The 19,755-nt window shown below is 32.2% G+C and overlaps 2 protein-coding genes across 2 annotated transcripts; one reads left to right on the forward strand and one right to left on the reverse strand.

Annotated features, from left to right (window-relative positions):
• Positions 1-1,233: 1,233 nt before the first annotated feature.
• On the reverse strand, positions 1,234-15,191 carry LOC110994322 (kinesin-like protein KIN-5C). The gene is made up of 10 exons (XM_022260887.2): positions 15,145-15,191; positions 14,751-14,829; positions 14,267-14,377; positions 13,705-13,892; positions 10,763-10,905; positions 9,925-10,099; positions 9,246-9,346; positions 4,263-4,367; positions 3,866-4,044; positions 1,234-3,798 (listed from the first exon to the last, which is right to left on the reverse strand). The coding sequence occupies exons 1-10, from the start codon at positions 15,189-15,191 to the stop codon at positions 1,846-1,848; spliced, it is 3,081 nt and encodes a 1,026-aa protein (XP_022116579.2). The 3' UTR covers positions 1,234-1,845.
• A 1,415-nt stretch (positions 15,192-16,606) lies between these two features.
• On the forward strand, positions 16,607-19,142 carry LOC110994308 (isopentenyl-diphosphate Delta-isomerase 1). Its single transcript, XM_022260861.2, has 6 exons — positions 16,607-16,894; positions 17,169-17,291; positions 17,457-17,642; positions 17,860-17,988; positions 18,152-18,327; positions 18,507-19,142. Exons 2-6 carry the CDS (start codon positions 17,169-17,171, stop codon positions 18,649-18,651), a joined length of 759 nt encoding a protein of 252 aa, XP_022116553.2. The 5' UTR covers positions 16,607-16,894; the 3' UTR covers positions 18,652-19,142.
• Positions 19,143-19,755: the final 613 nt, after the last annotated feature.

The raw sequence follows: 19,755 nt of genomic DNA on the forward strand, positions 1-19,755 counted from the left end.
TATATAGATAGGTCGACGATTATAGTAATTACAGAGAACACATCTCTATGGGATCCTATTCGCTGCAAATACGAATCTTGACACTTCGTTCAACCAGATTGGTTGACGACCGGTGGAGTTATCCTTGGCCATATTTAGGAATGAATACGGGCATGTACCGTGAAAGACATCTTGTTTATAGTATGTAAAAAATAATGTTTATGTAAAGCAGTGATTGTTATTCATTAATATTCGAAACAAAAAAGAGTTTGGTTCGCAAACCATAGTATCTTCTTAGCTGGCGTATTTTGTTAACAAACATATATTTTATAGTCGTAGAAAATTGTTATTATAGCAATGATAAAGCAATCATTGAATTTTATTTCATATAGCAAGCAAAATTGAAGGATTCTTTATTATTAGATTTAATATTCATGTATGAATACAAAAAATGATAATAGCGTATAGTGTAAAAGAGTTAAGCACAAAATATCTATTCGAATAATATCCAAGAGAAATTAAAAGGCAGAGGGAATTTTAAGTAAAAATTTGGGCCGACGAAAAGTTGGAACAAGAGTGTACAGAATGGATAAAAATAAGGCAGGCCTGTCTGTGCAATTAATGTGTAAAGAACGTTTGGTGAATTTCTTAGATATCTCAGAGTATCTTTATTATTATTAATGCAAAGTAGACACAATAAACTCACAATAATTTATATATATTTATTTATTTATTAGTTATTTTACATTCAAATTTATACAAAGTCATGCATTCCAAACATAATGTTAGTGTGCACTAAACAGTTATAAAACATTACAAACTTATATAATTAAAATAAAACATTATAAACTCGAGATTAATTAAAATAAATATTTAGCAAATTACTTAGCTTTTTATTTATCGATTTGAGGAAAGCCTAGGTTTCAAATGAACCAGCATTTAAATAAAAGAAAAGTTCTTGAGAAAATATAAACATAATTTACACGAAAATAATAAAATGTCCGCTAAATGGGTCACTATTTGCGTGTTGTTCTCACGAGTATGTAAGTCCGTGCTCCTATTTTCACCATGCCTCCTGCTGATATAGGACAAATCTTTGTTTTTTTTTATTTATTTTTTATTCTTTATTACTCAATATGTCATATTATGGAACATGGTGTAGTGGTTGGAGCTCCTTACAAACAAGCGGAGAGTTTATTGCCAGTTCTTCTCTTCCGTTCTACGCCCTTGATTTGAGAACTGGCAGTAAATGTAAAATTAGAATCATTTAATATTTATTTTTTTGACGTTCATAAGTTTACAATATCTATATGAATAAATAAATTTTGACTTTGACTTTGACTAAATCATTACATCTTTAATGTATGAATTTCAAAAAATTTACTTAAGTAAGTTATAATATGACGTGTCATTTTTTAAAACATTATAACACCAATCGTTATTTCTTTTATGATGGTACTTTTAAATTTGAATGACGAATTAATAACTTTTGCAAGCCGTCAAAGATCATACACATCAAAATACAAATGTTGAAAATACATAGGACCTGTTTCACAATGTCCGGATATGTTGCAAATAAGCTATTTATTACTTATTGGTAGGATAAACAGTATTTTTGCGTTTCACGACTGTCAGATAGCGCTATTCGTCATGAAATGCCAAGTATATTATTTGGAACTTTTATCTTTCGAATAATTTATGTGTTGCATAGCTATTTGGGACCTTATCCACACATTGTGAACAGGCCCATAGTATAATGTTATATATTATTAATATTGTTATTCTTAATTAACTAACATAATTGAAATAATCTATTAACGAAATATAGCTAGCTTTATGCAGTAAAGACTGACAACACTAACCCTTTCAACCATCTTTGACCAACTCTTTTCTTATCTCTATCAAATGCTGAAGATATTCTGTAGGGGATCTTAAAACAGATTTAACATTTTTCTTATAGTTGTCTAGGTAGCTTTCATAATTATTTGTTGCTGATTCGACTTTTTTACAAGAATTTTTAATTTTCCTTTCAACATTTTCAAAAGAGTCGCAGCATGGTTTTTCTATTCTTTCATATTTAAAAGGCTTTCTCGGCATCATGCTATCGTTAATATTATTTGACGAAGGACAATAAAACGAACTATTGGATGAAGACTCATCAGCGCTATCGTTATCCTTTTTCGAACCTAAAAACTCTTTATATAACTTAGTTTTGGCGGTTTTAAATTTGGTCCTCTGATTTGTATTAAACCGTCTGAAAGAATTGCTTCGTTTACAACACCAATCCTCAGTTTTCGTATAATTAATTGAATCATCTGTACCTAAACTTTTGAACGATTGATTTAAGTACAATTTAGATCTTAAGTCATCTTCGATATCGGAACAGTTCATCGAATAATTACCGTGTTCTTCTTCATTTGACGATGACAAAATATTTGTTTTTGTCCATAGTTTATCATGTGTTTCAGTGTCATTGTTAAAGAGTAAAGGTTTTGGTAAAATAAACATTTCTGAACTATCAGTACCATCGTCAGTTACAACAGCTTGTTGAGCTTCCACCTGGACATCACATGAAGAACTGTCGTCGTCACTAGTTTGGTCTTGATTTATTGGGTTCATTTTAGTTTGTAATGATTCAGTTCCATGGTTCTTAAGTAGATCCGGAGCCATAATATTGCATTGAATACTTTGATTACTACCGTCTCTAGAATGTTCAGGTTCGATATCCTGATTATACAGGGATGAAATATTAATATTGATAACTGACGGTGTATTATTAATAGATTTTCTATCGAAATGTTTTAAATATTTTGATAAAATTGAACGCCTTTTCTTTTTCGGGGGTTTCAAAACGGGCAACGTTTGAGTGTACCTGTCTTTGCTACTTATAGTAGTCATAGTACCGGTCTGCTTATAAACTTTCTTGTTAAATTCTGTCGTAGTAAAGTTGTCCTTCGTGGATAAGTTTCCGTATTCGGAGCCGGTAGCGACTTCTTTATAACGAGGAGTTAATGGTTTAGTTTCGGTGCTGACGTCTCGGTAGAATAAGTGTTTTATATTATTTAATTCTAAGTGTTGATAGGATATCAAATCTCTTTGTGCGTCTATACACTGGTCTTTCATACGTATAATATTTTTTCTTGTCTGTGTATATGCTGGTATACCGATTCTCCTCTTATTTCGTAATGCTTTTTGGCTTATTTCCATTAACCGTTGGCGGGCATTGGTGCAAATTTTTAATTCATTCATGGGTTGTGAATTTTTTTTATCTAAAATGACTTCCGGTTTTTGATCGCTTAATTCGTTATTTTTCAATTTTGAATAAAGCCTTTCTGTAACAGATGCAACTATTTCAGCTCTTTGGTTTTTGTCATACAAAATGGAAACTGGTGATTTGATATTTAGATTAACAGATTTTGTTTTATCTAATCTATCTTCATTGAGGCTTGGGTCAGAAAGATTATCTTTATTAAGCTGTAACTGCTCAACTTTTTCTGGAGAAAGAACTTCTTGAGATCTATATTGTCTTTCGTTTCTTGTCGGCATTACAATTTCAATATCAGTGCCACTGCGTGCTAAAGGCACTCCCAGTAAATTATCGATTTCATTATTTATTTCTTTCGCAATATCTTGTTTGTCAACTTTTGTGACTAAATTAGAACCTTCGTCGCCCATAATCGGTAATACAAAATCAAGGTTATTTGTTGCTTTTCCTAGCGAAAAATTCATAATATTCCCTATATTTTCGTTTTCACAGATCTTTTTAACGTTTAGATCCCAGTGTTTTTCTTCAAATAATATTTTTCCGGTTGCAGGTACCTACAAAAAAAATTGTTTGTTAAAAGTAACGTAGGAACATGTAAAATTATAAGAAATTATGACTTACGTAACGAATATAGTGTTTGGATAGTTCAAGCAATAATGAATTATATTGCGCTTGCACCGCTGATTTTGTTGTTAAATTGTCTTTGGTATGTGGATTTCTAACCGGCAAATATCGTGCTCTCGCTACCCAACGTAGTGTTGAGGCAGTTTCACTTAAACAGCTGATACTTGGAGATATTGCTGAAAAAAATAATACAGTTTAACAATTCAATCAAACTTCTAAACACAATTCACATATTCTCTAAATATAAGTTAATAAAACAAATATCTATATTGTCATCAATTATTTACATTTCAATCGAATAAGTAAAATAGAAAAAAATCGTAATCTCGTATTTTGTATTAGTTGTAATATATATTTGTTACTATCATTAAAATAGTTCGAAAAAGATACATACTTGCAATAATACACGTGCTAGAGTCACCACCTAAGCAGTCTCTTAGCAATAGCGTCAATGCAGAATTTCTGTACGGAACGAATCTACCTCGGCCCCCGTCGCGTACTATTAAAAAAACAACTTTATTTAACCCTTAAACTAATTTCAGCAGACACATTTCCGCGTGGATTTCAGATAATTCACCTTTTGGACAGTTTTCTGTACCCAACTGTAATTTGTCAGACATGCCGGTTTCTTTACGTGTTTTATTAACCGTACGTGCAAGTTTTAATTTGGCTCATGGGTAACTCTGGTGATTTTTTTTACTTGGAATTGATTTAAAACTACTAATGATGTGTATTTGCACAATAAATAAATTGAAAGAGGCACTGTTGATGACTTGTGGCACAGTACGTGCTACTACTATACACAACTAAAAATTAGTACGTAAATTAGTACTTTCTTAACTTTAGAATCAGATGATCAGATGAAAAATCAGAATAAAACCAGGCAAGTTTTTTTTTCTAAATTTCACTTACTCGTTAACGTAGGGACTAAATCGGATCATTTTCTCACACATTCTTATTACGAGAGTCGAGTGATAAGGACAAAACGTCCCAAAGCTATTTTTACTTTAATAATTATTGGAACTTACGACCGATTGTCTAACTTGTGTAGCTAGACGAGTCGGCGTAAACTGGATTCGCCTTTGTTTACCAAAGGTTGTGCAGTGTGTTGGTAAGTCATTGACATTAATCCATAGAAATCCATACGTGATTAGCAATTTGGTGCCAGATTATTATGAAATAGAACCTTAAACTTGACCTTGCTAACAATAAGTTGCTTAACTTAATTAATATTAATGAATCAAATTAGTATGTTAATTTCTCTTAGCAGTATCATTTTTGGACCTTGGAATATGGAATTAAGTTATTAAATTAGTTCCAACGGTGACCCAGATTTATATATGTACGTATAAATTATTACTCGCGTTCATTGTTCACTGCGGGCACCATTTCAATTAAAAAAAAGAAATCAATGTTTTGTATGAAACCTATTTTTATTACAATTATATTATAAGTTTAAATGTAACTTATTTAACTACAGTATACTATTTAGGCTTTTGTTTCTCAACACTTGTTCGTACGGTGAAGGAATTCAATGGTAATCTTCTAAATAGCGATAGCAATATCGATCCTAACGAGTTTACGTATGGAATTTTGAAATATCAATCTCAATATCTGCTGCACCTATGTGCAACGTAGGGATCACGCGATACTACTGAAGTCTAGATCGTCTATTAGGAGTTATAGAATAAATAGTATATGTAGTGTGTCTGTATAGACACTACAATCACTACACTAACATACATAAGTCGAGCGGGCCGGATGGTATTCCTCCAATTGTGCTGCGTACTTGTGCTCCTGAGTTGGCTCCGGTCTTAACGCGCCTTTTCCGGTACCTGTACTCGCTTGGCACTGTCCCGGAGTGCTGGAAGATCGCTTCGATACATCCGATCCCTTAAAAAGGCGATCGCTCCGATCCGTCCAACTATCGCCCAATAGCGATAACCTCCTTGTTCTCCAAAATAATGGAATCCATTATTAATGGCCAGCTCCTGGAGTATCTGGAGGGCCACCAGCTGATAAGTGACTCTCAGTACGGCTTTCGTCGTGGTCGTTCAGCTGGTGACCTTCTTGTATACCTTACGCATAGATGGGCGGAGGCAATTGAATCCAAGGGGGAGGCTCTAGCGGTTAGTTTGGACATAGCGAAAGCCTTCGATCGGGTGTGGCACAGAGCACTGCTCTCGAAGCTTCCAGCCTATGGGCTTCCCGAGAAATTATGCGATTGGATCTCCAGCTTTCTGGCCGATCGGAGCATCAAGGTCGTCATCGACGGAGCATGTTCCGACCTTAAACCCGTGAACGCTGGAGTCCCACAAGGCTGTGTTTTATCCCCGACCCTGTTTCTTCTGCATATCAATGATATGTTGCAACTTAGCAACATTCACTGCTATGCGGATGACAGCACTGGGGACACTCTTTACACTGGCCGGGCAAGTATTTCTCGGGCAGATGTCGATGAGTACCGGAACAAACTTGTGTCTGAAGTAGAAACTCTACTACGTGGAGTCTCTGACTGGGGCAGACTAAACCTAGTCCAATTTAACCCCAAAAAGACACAAGTTTGCGCGTTTTCCGCTAAAAAAACACCCTTTGTCGCTACTCCTCTTTTCGAAAACACTTTCCTTAAAGCCACAGTCAGCATTGGAATACTTGGCGTTGACATATCGAACGACGTTCAGTTTCGCGGTCACTTGGAGGGAAAGGCAAAATTAGCCTCCAAAAAGCTCGGCGTGCTCAGCAGCGCGAGACGGTACTTCACTCCGGGCCACCGCTTGCAACTATATAAAGCGCAAATTCGGCCCCACATGGAGTACTGTTCCCACCTTTGGGCGGGTGCTCCCCAGTACCAGCTCCTTCCACTTGACCGTATTCAACGAAGAGCGGTTCGAATCGTTGACGATCAAAATCTCTCCAAGCGGCTTGATCCTTTGGCGTTGCGTAGAGATGTGGGGTCTCTCTGCATCTTCTACCGCATTTACCATGGAGAGTGTTCAGAGGAGTTGTTCGGATTAATACCTGCAGCTGAGTTTCATCATCGGACGTCGAGGCAGAATACGAAATTCCACCCGTATCACCTCGACGTCCGCCATTCCACAACTGCGCGTTTTTTCAGGCAGTTTTTGCCGCGCACCACCACTCTGTGGAACCAGCTGCCAACTGAAGTATTTCCGAACCAATTCGACTTAGGGTCTTTCAAGAAAAGAGCGTACCAATTCTTAAAAGGCCGGCAACGCACTCGCGAGCCCTCTGGCATTGAGAGTGTCAATGGGCGGCGGTATCACTTAACATCAGGTGAGCCTCCTGCCCGTTTGCCCCCTGTTCTATAAAAAAATAAAAAAAATAAACTAAGGGCAACAGAAAAATCCCTGATTTTCGTTATAGTGTTGTCTGGAAGAGATCGATTTGTACAAGAAGTAATAAACGTAAAAGTGAAACATCGTTATGTGGAAATGAAAATAGGAAGCATTCACTCACGTTCTGTGTTTTCCTGTTCCCTCTTCCCAGTAGTAGAGCGCCGTAAGGTTTATACCTCGGAATCCAGGGCCAGTCAATGAATCTTAATATAAACCTTGAAAATATGTTTTTAATAGTATATAGAAAAATGTTTAAAAAAAATTTTTCGCGCCCTCAATTTTTTAAAAATTATTATAAACAATTATTAATTTTTTGGAGTTTTCATTGATTTATATTAGTCAAAAGTCATATTTTAAAAAGAACAACTATTACAAACTTGAAAACTTGATCTTGGATCTTTAGGGACTGCAGATATACCGATGAAGGTCGGGTTGGAGAATAGAGGGGATAACAGCAGCTGTTCGGTATTGTTCATGGCGGGCCCTCACAGGATAGTACACGTTGTAACTTGCTAGACTTAATACGTAGCTGTTGTTTTCGTTCCGAAAAATATTTATTTCAGATTTTTGTTTATTAAAAATTAATGTTTATATTATTGTGCAGTGAGTGTGATAAAAGTTAATTACTGAACATTACTGAGTTTTAAAAACTTTGAAAATAGTGGCATAAATTTTAAGTATTTGTTTTTCATTTATATTACTTACATGCTTTTGAAAATAGTTATGAATATTTTGTAATAAATTGATGTTAAAAGTTAGAATATAATAGTAGAATATAATATTTTCTTGCCAAGCAGAAGCTGATGCCGATAAACTAATAATCGAAACTGCTGTTAATCTGCAATCTGAAAAGGTTGCTGTAGTGTCCGAAGATATAGATGTTATAGTTTTATTGACTGCTCTCTCACCAACAGACCGAGAAATTTATTTTCGAAAACCATCCAAAGGCAAAATACCGCAAAAAACGTACTCTTCCAAATGCTTAGAGAGAATATTACCTAAGTGTAAAGAGCATATTCTGTTCTTACATGCATTCACTGGGTGTGACACGACATCAGCATTTTTCCAACGTGGCAAAAACGTATTTGCAAAAAATTTTGAAAAGCGACCAGACTTGCAAAATGCTGCGACAGTCTTCAAAAATGAATGCGAAAATACTGATGACATTTTTAAGGCTGGTGTTACATGCACTCTTGCTTTATACGGTGCCCCCCAGAAAATAAAAGATCTTAATGCATTAAGATATAACTCTTTTTTGAAAGCAACTGCTAAAAATACCTGCGTTAAACTGCCGTCATTACCACCCACTGCAGATAGCGCATTTGAACACTTTAAAAGAGTATTTTTGCAAGTTCAAACATGGCTTGGAAGAGAAATATTACCAGAAGAATGGGGCTGGAAATATGAATGCGGAATATTGACACCGCAAACAATGACGCAACGACCAGCTCCAGAATCTTTATTAAAAATTATTTTTTGCTTATGCAAAACAGGATGTGGAGCATCTTGTGGGTGCAGGAAAAGTGGATTAAACTGCACTGCAGCTTGCTTAGAATGCAATGGTGACAGCTGCACTAATCCTTCATCTACAATCTATATCAACGAGATCGACGACGACGACAATAATGTACAATGATGTAACAATGTGTATAGTTAATGATAAATTTTTTTTGTAACTTATTTTTTACGATAATCTAATTAATTAACATTGAAGTTACTCTGCACATATAATTTATTACAAATAAAATTAAATTTTTCGCTATAAACACTTTTTCCCCCTTCTGCCTCTCATTTTTCAGTAAATTGTTGTTAAAAATTGTTGAAAATCGAGATCGGTCAATTTTTTTTTTTAACTTTTTTATTTGAGGTTTTAATAATGCAGTCTCATACTTGATATACAGATTCATTGACTGGCCCTGGGTTCCGAGGTTTGACCATTTTTATGCCTTACGGCACTCTACTACAGGAGTGTTAAACGTTAGTCGCATTAGAAATTTCACTTCAATACATATTTTACTAACCTAATGCTGAAATAACATTGCTCAATGCAACCAACGATTTGTTTATATTTGATCCTTCTTTTTGCCGACATCCGCCGTTGCCTTCTTGACCAGCCTTTTCGCTGAAAATGTGAAAATATTTTACAAATTAAACCCTTCAAGTAAAGGAGAGAGGAGCTGAGAACATAATTTCACAAACCTTTAAGTCTAATGTTCCAATGTTTCACTACTCTCTTACTCTAATTATTATTATTCAACCATGTTGCTTGGTCCCTAGAACCACTTATCTATTTTTACGCCACGCCAAGAAAACTCTATATATTCTATACTCCACGGCAGATTACTATTAATATTTTTTGGTACTGTTAGTTTTCTTTCTGCTTCAATAGAAGACAATTAATGTACGTTTTAATTAGAAGAAGTTATTTTGATTTATTTTTTGAAGATTATTTGTAAAGTTTTCATGGTAATAGTTAAATGAAGAACAGTTAGAATCTTACAGCCTAGACCACATTTTCATAACAATGAATATTTTTAAACTAAAAATTTAGTAAAGTTATTCGTTTTTTAAAACTTTAGCAACTTACTTTCGTTTATTTTTATTTTTTTTGCTTGCTTGCTAATTCACTTCTTTATTCAGGAGTTTGTATTATAAATGAAATACAAAAAAAAACAAATGGATCTGATGACACGGAATTACCTTCCAGCAAGATCCACCAATCGTAACGTAGCATGAGGTGTACTTATTTCCAATAGTGCATGAGACCTCGAAGAATTGCAGTTTCTTTTAGTAGCAGCGGATCGTCTTTGTCGCTTCCCTTCACTAACTATGCTTAACAAGGACTCCACGTCATGCACTGATACTCGACGAAGGTCTGAATCATATACATAATATAAAAAATATAAAGTAGTATCCTACTAGCAAAAAACCAGGTAATACTATCGTATTACCTGGTTTTTTGCTCTACGGAAATCTTTTACTGTTTGTGACGTTAAATTATTAAGTTATACTTCTTTTGGCGTGTTAGGGAAGAATGGTGGGACTTTTACGATGCGCGCGCACACCGTCACACAAATCCGACACCCTGAAGTTAGCTAAAGTCAAAATTTTTGTGTTTTCTATTGTTAGTGTCGTTTTTTCTACAAACGTGGAATATGGCGAATGATAAAAAATTTAAAAAGATTTTTATTTAATTACTCTAAAGAATTATAAATTCCAACGCATGTACGTGTACATGAGTAAACACACGATTTTTCGCTCACTAAAAATATACTCGTAGCGGAAAGAAAAATCGTAAGTTAGCCAGAAAGAATAGCTTAGGACTAAAACTAAGACCACCACATGAAAATTACGGAAATTATCAATAAAGTATATATTTCTAATGAGGTATAGCGTACTTTGTACATGAGACGGTATAATCTTATGACGTCAGTGTAATAACAAAAATTTTAAAAGAAAATCAAAAATTATTACGATAAAATTGTACGTGTAATCAATTCTGGAATTAGTATTACCAAGTATGAAGAAAGCTACTTACTCTGTACATACGGTCCTTTAGTGGGATGTTCCCGTACGCGTAAATCTTTCCGTGTATTTCCAGTTCGCCTCGGGAGGGAATTACAAGGCAGGACCTCAGAGGCCAAAAGATCATGAACACGTTCGTTGTATATTTCAAAAAAACTGAACAATGTAGAAAATATTATATGTATAAAATACAATAATAAGTTACATAACTTTTTTGATGCATAAATCCCTTTAATCTAAATTTTAATATAATAACTATGTTTTTAGGTAAGATGTAACAAAAAAGTAACAGTAAAAGCATCCAACTATCGCAATGGTGGAACAAAAAGTTAAAACAATATATTTTCCAATTTTTGAAGTTATTTAAAAAAAAGTTTAATCAATATTTAAATATTTCAAATACGAAATAACTTTTATTTTGTTAACGTACAACTGTGAGGATTCTCCTGGAGACGTCTAAACCGTTGGGCGGGCGGATAGCTTTGACGAAGTGGAAAGCATGGGCGGGCGGTGTAAAAAAAGTTCCTAACTGTCAGGCTTATAGTGTATGAACCTTGTTTTAGTATCAAATATTGAAATAATTTTCTTCTAGAAATAAGTAATAGTCTCATAAGTGCGATTTATAGAAGGTTATTAATTATATTGCAATTTTTTTCGGACAATCGGATCGCTAATGTCTAACTTATGGTAATACGTTCAGATATTTTAGATAACTCAAAATATACTTTTAATTATTGTAGACTGTTATACCAGTTTCATTTTTCTTTTGCTCTTGGACTTTAGTCTCTTATATTATATAAGACAGATATAACAGCCAAAATTCTATTACATTTCTTGTTTCCATGCAACGTTGTTGTTGCTAATTTACGATTGAAAAATATAAATTTAGTTATGTGAAATATTTTTATAAATACCACTTAAAACTAAAATGCATGCTTTTTATTTAGAGTTTAAAATCTGACCATATTTTAGACGGTTTAATCATGTACATATATTAAATATCTACTTACATAATATATCTCTATGATTATGGACAGTATACAGATTATAAACAATCGTTAGTAATTTACTTTATTACCACTACAATGACTTTACATTGGAATTGAATGCCGCTTGATTTTCATGAATCTAGCAATTTTGACTAGAACCAAATTGTCTATGTAAAGAACACCAAAAACGATGGCGTTGCACGCGATATGTAGATTGTCCTAGATTGCTCTAGCGACACCTTTGCTACTATTATTCTTCGTTTATTATCAATGTAAGCCGAGAATCACGACTTTGTCTGTCACAGTAATATGAGGTTTTAAATTATTCTATTGACATTCATTATGATGATAGACGTGCATAGTTTCCGACGTCTCTATTTCCGTCGCAGAGCATGGCATTGGATGCTTGAACGTGACAATTTTAATAAAACTATACTTAAAAATTATCATCTTCTTAAAAAGTTCCAGTACTGGTAAAAATGTTTTGTATTATTTCAAATTTGTTATTTCTTGGTAAAATTATTTGATATACATACAGAAACGTTAGATAATTCAATACATAGAAATTTCACAGCGATCGTGGTAGTTACATATAAACTTTTTTTCTATTATAAGTTAGTTTGAATATGTATGTAAACTAGGAGAGACGATAGAAAACAAATTCAACTCATAAGTGAAGACTTAGCTAGAGATACAGGGTAAGATTTAAATGTAACTCTCTACTCTCAGGGTGAGATTAAGAAAAAAGGAGATAAAAGAAACTTAGCGGGAACAATGACTCCCGTTTGTCAAAATCCAATACATTTTTGAAGTCTGACTTAGCGCTAACTTTCGTTTCTGAATCTCTCACTAAAAATATAAGTTTTGTCATATAGGAGCGTATAACAAATACAAACCATGTCTTACATACGGAAAATAATTATTTATATTATGACCAATTGTTATACCAAATCTAAATCTATTAAACTGACTCAAATTTAACGGAGGAAAAGGAATATTTAAATATCCGCCTTTTTTAAAGGCAGATATTTCAATATCCTATAACAAACTCAAAGTCGGTTTCAGTAATTACGTAGCCATAACATTGTAAAAAACTTTCATAATAACCTTTATCCTCCATCACATTTTATCGCCGTATTCAATATGTCTGGAATTGCTTTATAAAGAAACACATTTCCAAGGGCGTTATAAACACGCGAACTTTTCTACCAAACGAATGTTATCAGCTATATCTATCGTCTGTAAATCCTATGCACCCATGTGTTTTCATGATTTATTTACCGATAATAGTTGCGTGCGTTGCGTTCATTGGAACGTTAGGCGTTATTTAAAGAGCCGTATATTATAGTCCTTGTAACAGATAAATCAATTTAATTGCACTGTTTAGACAAATGAATACTTTGTGTATGTAACACACAAGTATTCATTTGTCTGTTTTCATCAGCGTAAATAGAATTGGACTGAAAGAAATCAAATAGAAAGCAATTAGACTGATACCACCTGAAGTTAGGTTCTTAATCATTTGTTTTTTCCACAGCGAATAATTCATGAAGTATTTTTTAAATAAAACTTCTTTAAGCTAAAGGCTAAAAATTTTATGGATGAAACGTCACGAATATGTGCAGCGTTTTTTCTAAGAAATGGGAGAGAGCAATTGAGATATTAAAAATAACAATATTTTTTTAATTTTAAATTATCCGCATAGAAATTTAAAAGTTTTTAGCAACCGAAATATTTTAAAAACCCTTACACAGTTTATATTTTATCGTATTTTTATCATTGTTTGTAGTAATGTTTTTGTATTTTCAAAATAGTAAAAATATGGCTCTCAAGTATGATGTGGCTTCTTCGATGGCTTTCAAATTAAATCAATTATAATCGGTCTTTTTTTAAATTTTTCTACACATTTTTAGCTTTTTAGATCTTTTACTTATATTTTAACAATTATTTTAAAAAAATAACATACCTGACGGATAAATCCAATGGTCCCGTATCAGCGAATGCCAAACAAAGCCTCGGAATCAATCCTGGATTAGCGTCAGTTCCCATCATGGTATAGGTTTTTCCGGTGGCACTCTGGCCATATGCCAAGACACATGCTGATATACCCCTTGATATATTGTCCAAAACCGGCTGACCAATTGTTTGAAATACCTAAAAAAACACATCTATATGTGACAAAATAAAATCAATCTATAACATTACTTACGGGACGCATACTCAATATTTTTTAAATTAAATACATTACACATTAATTAATTAATTAATTATTACATTATACATTGGTATAAAAAATTATTGTACTTAGAAATTGTGGCTTTGTATGGAAAATTAGTTTAAATTTGAGTCAAACTTAGCGTAAGTATAAAAAAAAGCACCATAGAATTACAAACAAAAATAGAGTTTGATGACCACATTACATAAATAAAGATAAATAATAGATGCGACTAGACTTCAGCTACTCTTGTCCACTAATATAGTATATTTATAATACACGAATGTACATAACATAAAAAATATCTTCTTACTTTTTCCTGTGAAGCATAACTCGTACTTGCAGAAGACATACTATCAAAAACATAGTCCGCCTGATAACGACGCAATCGCTCTCTACTATCACCGGCACCTGACAAACTAACCTAAAAAATATAATGAAAGTATATTATATATTATATATGATATATATTATATACTTAACACGTTGTTAAAAGAGTGTAATCAAAAACAAGACTTTTAAAATGCAACCATCTTTGAAATCGTAAAAACATTACGAGAAGAATACCTATCTCCCTGATAAAGTATTTTCTATAATACTATTAATGATAGGTAACTTAACATGTGAGTCGTATATTAAAAACAAAAGACAGTTGAGTAGATCAGCCAGTTATTACTCAGTTTCGATTAGTCACCGCGATATGCTTGCAGTAAATATTTACGTCAACATTTTGAGAGGCGTAATAAATTAACATATAAATAATTCTAACAACATGTTATAGGCGAAATGAAATTTACCTTTATATTTGTTATTGTAACAGTTTTTTCATCTACTATACTTACAACGGGAGAGTGATTTTTCTCTGACTTTAATTCTCTAAAACAATAAAACAACAACATTAAAAAAGTTTGACAAAAATTTTATTTTCATAGTTAAAACCAGAATCCAGTAGGCCCCTCCCTTTGAAGCCCAATATAATAATTAATTAACTAACACAATTCAAATAAAATATTTGATACCAAAGATCCTGCCATTTGTGTAGCGTAAAATGTGCACCCAATCAAATTCCTTTTAGAATTTCTAGTAATCGTAAAAACTAACTTAATTACAATCTTAAATTACAGTTATTTTCTTATCGGTCTGCTCAGACGGAACTTTATAATCTTTAGTCTTAAAATCGTGATAACATACTTCTCTGTAAATGGACGCACTCTTATAGCCAATTTCACATTGGACATTTTCACAAAATACTTTAAAAATAAAGAAAAAATTTGTTTGCTAAAAATACTTGCACGTATTCTCCTTTCCCCAGAGCGACTATTCGTCTCCATGTTTACAGACGCCTAAGGAAATAAGTTAAATTTAGATCGACAGAAATAGAAATGTCGTGTTTAAATTTCATTTGGAGCTGTTTGAAGGATTTTAAAAATTTATAATCTGGCTAAGATGTACGTGTATGTACCTGGTGGGGTTGGGTTTACAAGGATAAAATATTTCTGACTTGATAAAAAACAGTGGAATAACTCGAGCAATATTATTTTTAAGACTGCAGTAACTGATTGATATTCATTGGTGGAAATAAAATAAATAATTACTTGAATGCTTTTATTTTCTTGGCTATATGATATATTTATAAATAAGGGAATTTGTTGTTATTCTCAGAGTTCAATTATATTGAATAATTATTAGTAATTTAATCATTGAAGTGTTGATAAGTAATCCAAAGCAACTCAAAAGAACAAGACATTCGGTTATGTTCTTTGTTATCGATATAACTAAATCGTGACAAATCAATAAGTTAACTACGGTACTTAACAAATTACTGCAGTAACCAACAAACAATAAAGATAGTTTTAACGCTAACTAATTTAATTAGACTAAGTACCTACGCACGTGTTAGCTAATTTAGCTTGGAGCTTCAAAGCTTAATTATTTAGATATTCAGATTCATTACTTAATTTCATATTTAGTTAAGTACATTAGTATTAACATTTAATAAACATTATTACAACTTTAAAATAGTACGGCTTCAGTTTGTCTAAGCACTAGTGCCTTTGTGAATCATTGTCGCGGACTAGAACTCTAATCGCAGTGAACGTGCAGTCTAAAGGTAATTTGAAATTACTTCTTTTTTAATTTAATAGGGAAACCCAAAACAGCAGTCTCTTTATTAAAAACGATAATATTGTAATTTGATTATTTCTTCATTAAACGGTACGTTTAAACGGTTCCTAGCGTTTGGTAAAACGTAACGAAGAATTTGTATCGTCAAGCCGACGTACAGAGTAAAGAATGTAAGTTATTATCATAACACGATTGACATAATATGTCAACACTTTTTTGTTATGGCTTTTATTCAGATTTTTTTGGTAATGAAATATAAGATTTTTACGCAAAACTATAGCTAACTAAATCAATAATAATAATTATGTAAGATTTAAAACATAATATGAATAGTTATCCAGAAATGAAGAATAACATACGCAAAAAATTAAAAGTCTTCTCCTGTAATATTTAAAAATGAGCATTGAGCTTTTTGACTTTGTTGTGATATACTAAAATTTTGACATCTATGAGTATAGAAATGTAGTTAAAATTTGACACACAAAACTCTGTTGTCTGTCAAATTTCGTCAAAAAATAGCATCGTTGCATCAATGTCAGTCAAAAGAATTGCATATTTATTTTAATTGTATTTAATTTAATTTATTTTCCAGTAATAAGTAGTATTGTTTCTAATGTTTTTATTTAACTAAATGCTGTATATAAAAGACGGCAGAATTGTTGAGGTCTTCCTATAACAATACTAATTAAAAAGTATTAAGTTTGAATACGACATCAAACTAGTGTTGCTTTCTACGTAAACAGTCGTGATCAATGTTCAGATTTCAGAATAAAAAGTGAAATTGTTTCGTACGCTTAAACAACGAACAAGCTAAAAGGTTAGATCCAGAAATATGCTATATTTCATTTATATAATAATTAGTCTGTTATGTACATAATATATATTGTAATTGCAGAGCCTAGGTTTGAAAATTTGTTTTGTACTCCTTTTGAATTTTATTTATACCTGAACAGCAAATATTATTCTTACTCCATTTGTAATTTTAATACCTGATCTGTAATCTTAGTTTACCGATAACATTGTTATACAAATTGTTGTCGGTTGAATTAAAATATTGTACTCAATTCTTAACTGTCGTGTTTATATTCAAGATGCTTCTGAAGCGATTCACTCGAGCATTATGGAACAAAAATTTACAAATTAGTAAAAGATATCTGGCCTCTGATCCAAGTAAACCATTACCGGATGAATCAGAAGGAATAGACACAGCACAGGTTTGTCCTATACTTTTATCATAATATACAATATAAAAATAATCCACTAAAGATTAATGTATGTGTTTTATTTGCTTTTAACTCAATGAATATAATTATAATTTGACCACTTTCAAAAAACAATAAATTTATAGTTATAAGTTTTATTAAAATCATAATTTTTAGGTACATGCATTGGATCGAGACATCTGCTTGCTAGTGGATGAAAAGGATAATTTTGTTGGTACAGCTACTAAACGAGAGTGCCATAAAGTAGGACCCGAAGGTCAAGTGCCTTTACATAGAGCCTTTAGTGTTTTCTTTTTTAACCAAAGAGGTGATATGCTGTTACAGAGGCGATCAAGTCAGAAAGTAAGATTATTTTTACTACTGCATGTAATTGTTATATTTTAATGATGATTGTTTTGGGTGTATAAAGTTTTATATATAAAGTAGCTGAAAAAGTATTCAGTAGTGTATCATGTTGTAGTGTATTGCCATCCGATATTTGAATATTTTTTTTTTAATGGTAGAATGGTACTGAGCTAGCAGAAGTCCTTAATAATAAATATATATTCTTCCTTCACAGGTGACATATCCAGATTATTATACAAATGCATGCTGCAGCCACCCCTTGTATATAGATGGTAAAGCTGAAGATATTATAACAGCTGCAAGGCGAAGAATGAACCATGAACTTGGAGTACCATTAGATAAGGTAAATGCATATATGTTTTGCATGTCCTTGATTTAGAGTGATTGTTTATTAGTAAAACGCTGGTCCTCAATGTAATATTTTTTTAATCAGGAGTAATGTTTCAATCTACAAAAGGTTTTTTTACGTCATTCTAATAAGAAACTTTTAAATACAAATTTTATAGATGGACCCAGAAATGTTTACCTTCCTAACACGTGTCCATTACCATGACCCCGGTGATGGTGTATGGGGTGAACATGAGATTGACCATATACTATTCTTTCAAAGCGATGTCAAAGTTAAACCTAATTCTGATGAGATTTCTGAGTATTGCTTCATCCCCAAGAATGAGTTTAATGCGTAAGTATATTCTTTTTTACTAAGTTCTTTCAGAAGTTTTCTCCCATAAAAATCAATAATTAAACAATATACTAGAAGATCTAATTTAAATACAGAACCATAATTCTAAATTAAAATAATCACACCTATGTATATGTTGTTGCACCACTATGGCATAAATTTCCTAAATACTTTGACAGTTTCATCCCCACCCTGGAAGGCCCCTTGACACCCTGGTTTAACATGATCCGACGCCATCGTCTTAAACTCTGGTGGGATAACCTTCATCGAATCAAGGAACTTGCTGAACCAGAAAAGATCCAAAAATTCATACAAGAAAAGTAATAATAGTATGTAAGATTTTATTGTTTCTCCAATTAAGTCTATTTTTTGTTTAAACAAATTTATCAGGCTCCTCAAATTTTTGAGGATTTTTGATTTTCCTAACTTGTTTTTTTTAAATAAATTCAATTTTCTCTATATGTGAACTGGAATTTAATTAATTCTTAATCATCTTAATTATTATTATACATTTTGTTTCTTTGACCTTTAAGTCGTGAATGCTGTTTTTATTTTCTTGTATACAATAAATAATTGGTCAGTCTATTAACCTTAATATTCACTACTTTCTCTTGAGAAATACATAGATCTTATGTTTTAATATATGAAAGTTATTATTTTGGTCGTAAATTTAAACAATAAAAATATACGACATATCCCTAGTTTCAAGTAAGTAAAAAATCCCTTATTGATTATGTACCTTACATTTATTTGTCATTATCGATGATTATTGTAAAACGGTGCTTTGAAATAAAATAAATATAATAATGCCTTTATTTATTTCTTTATTATCCATTACGCAATTAACTTGCGTTGCTTAACATCCTCATTTAATTGTTTAAGTTTTTTTACATAAAATACATATTTACTATCGTATATTTTGCAATCAATCAATTGATTAGATTATTGCATAAACAGCTGAAGTTTTTACGATACCCGGACATTTTTATCTACGTGTGAAAGCCTTGCCTATTAGAAAAAACAAATGATCAAGAAACAGATACAGAAATCAAGCGAGAAGAAGTTGTAGCATCACTAACTTTTTAAAATTGAGCTTGATACGTAACTAACACACACATTTATTCATAATTTTTTTATTTATTGTATAAATAATCTTAAATAGTAGAAGTTGGTGTGGTGGAAACACAAACTGGACACAGTTTTTCTGTCCACCAGGACGTCGAAAATATTTAGTCAATTATAATTAACTTATATACATACTAAGGCCAGCGACATAATATACAACAAAACACCTTTACCATCAAAAATTGAACAAACAACGCACTAAACCAATCGAAACACCACAATATTCAAGTATGAATTTAATGACGATGTCTGATTTTTGTTATGCGTAATTTATAATTGTTTGCTTTATGTAATAATTTTTTA

Source organism: Pieris rapae, chromosome 11 (assembly GCF_905147795.1).
Source record: "Pieris rapae chromosome 11, ilPieRapa1.1, whole genome shotgun sequence".
Lineage (NCBI taxonomy): Eukaryota > Metazoa > Arthropoda > Insecta > Lepidoptera > Pieridae > Pieris > Pieris rapae.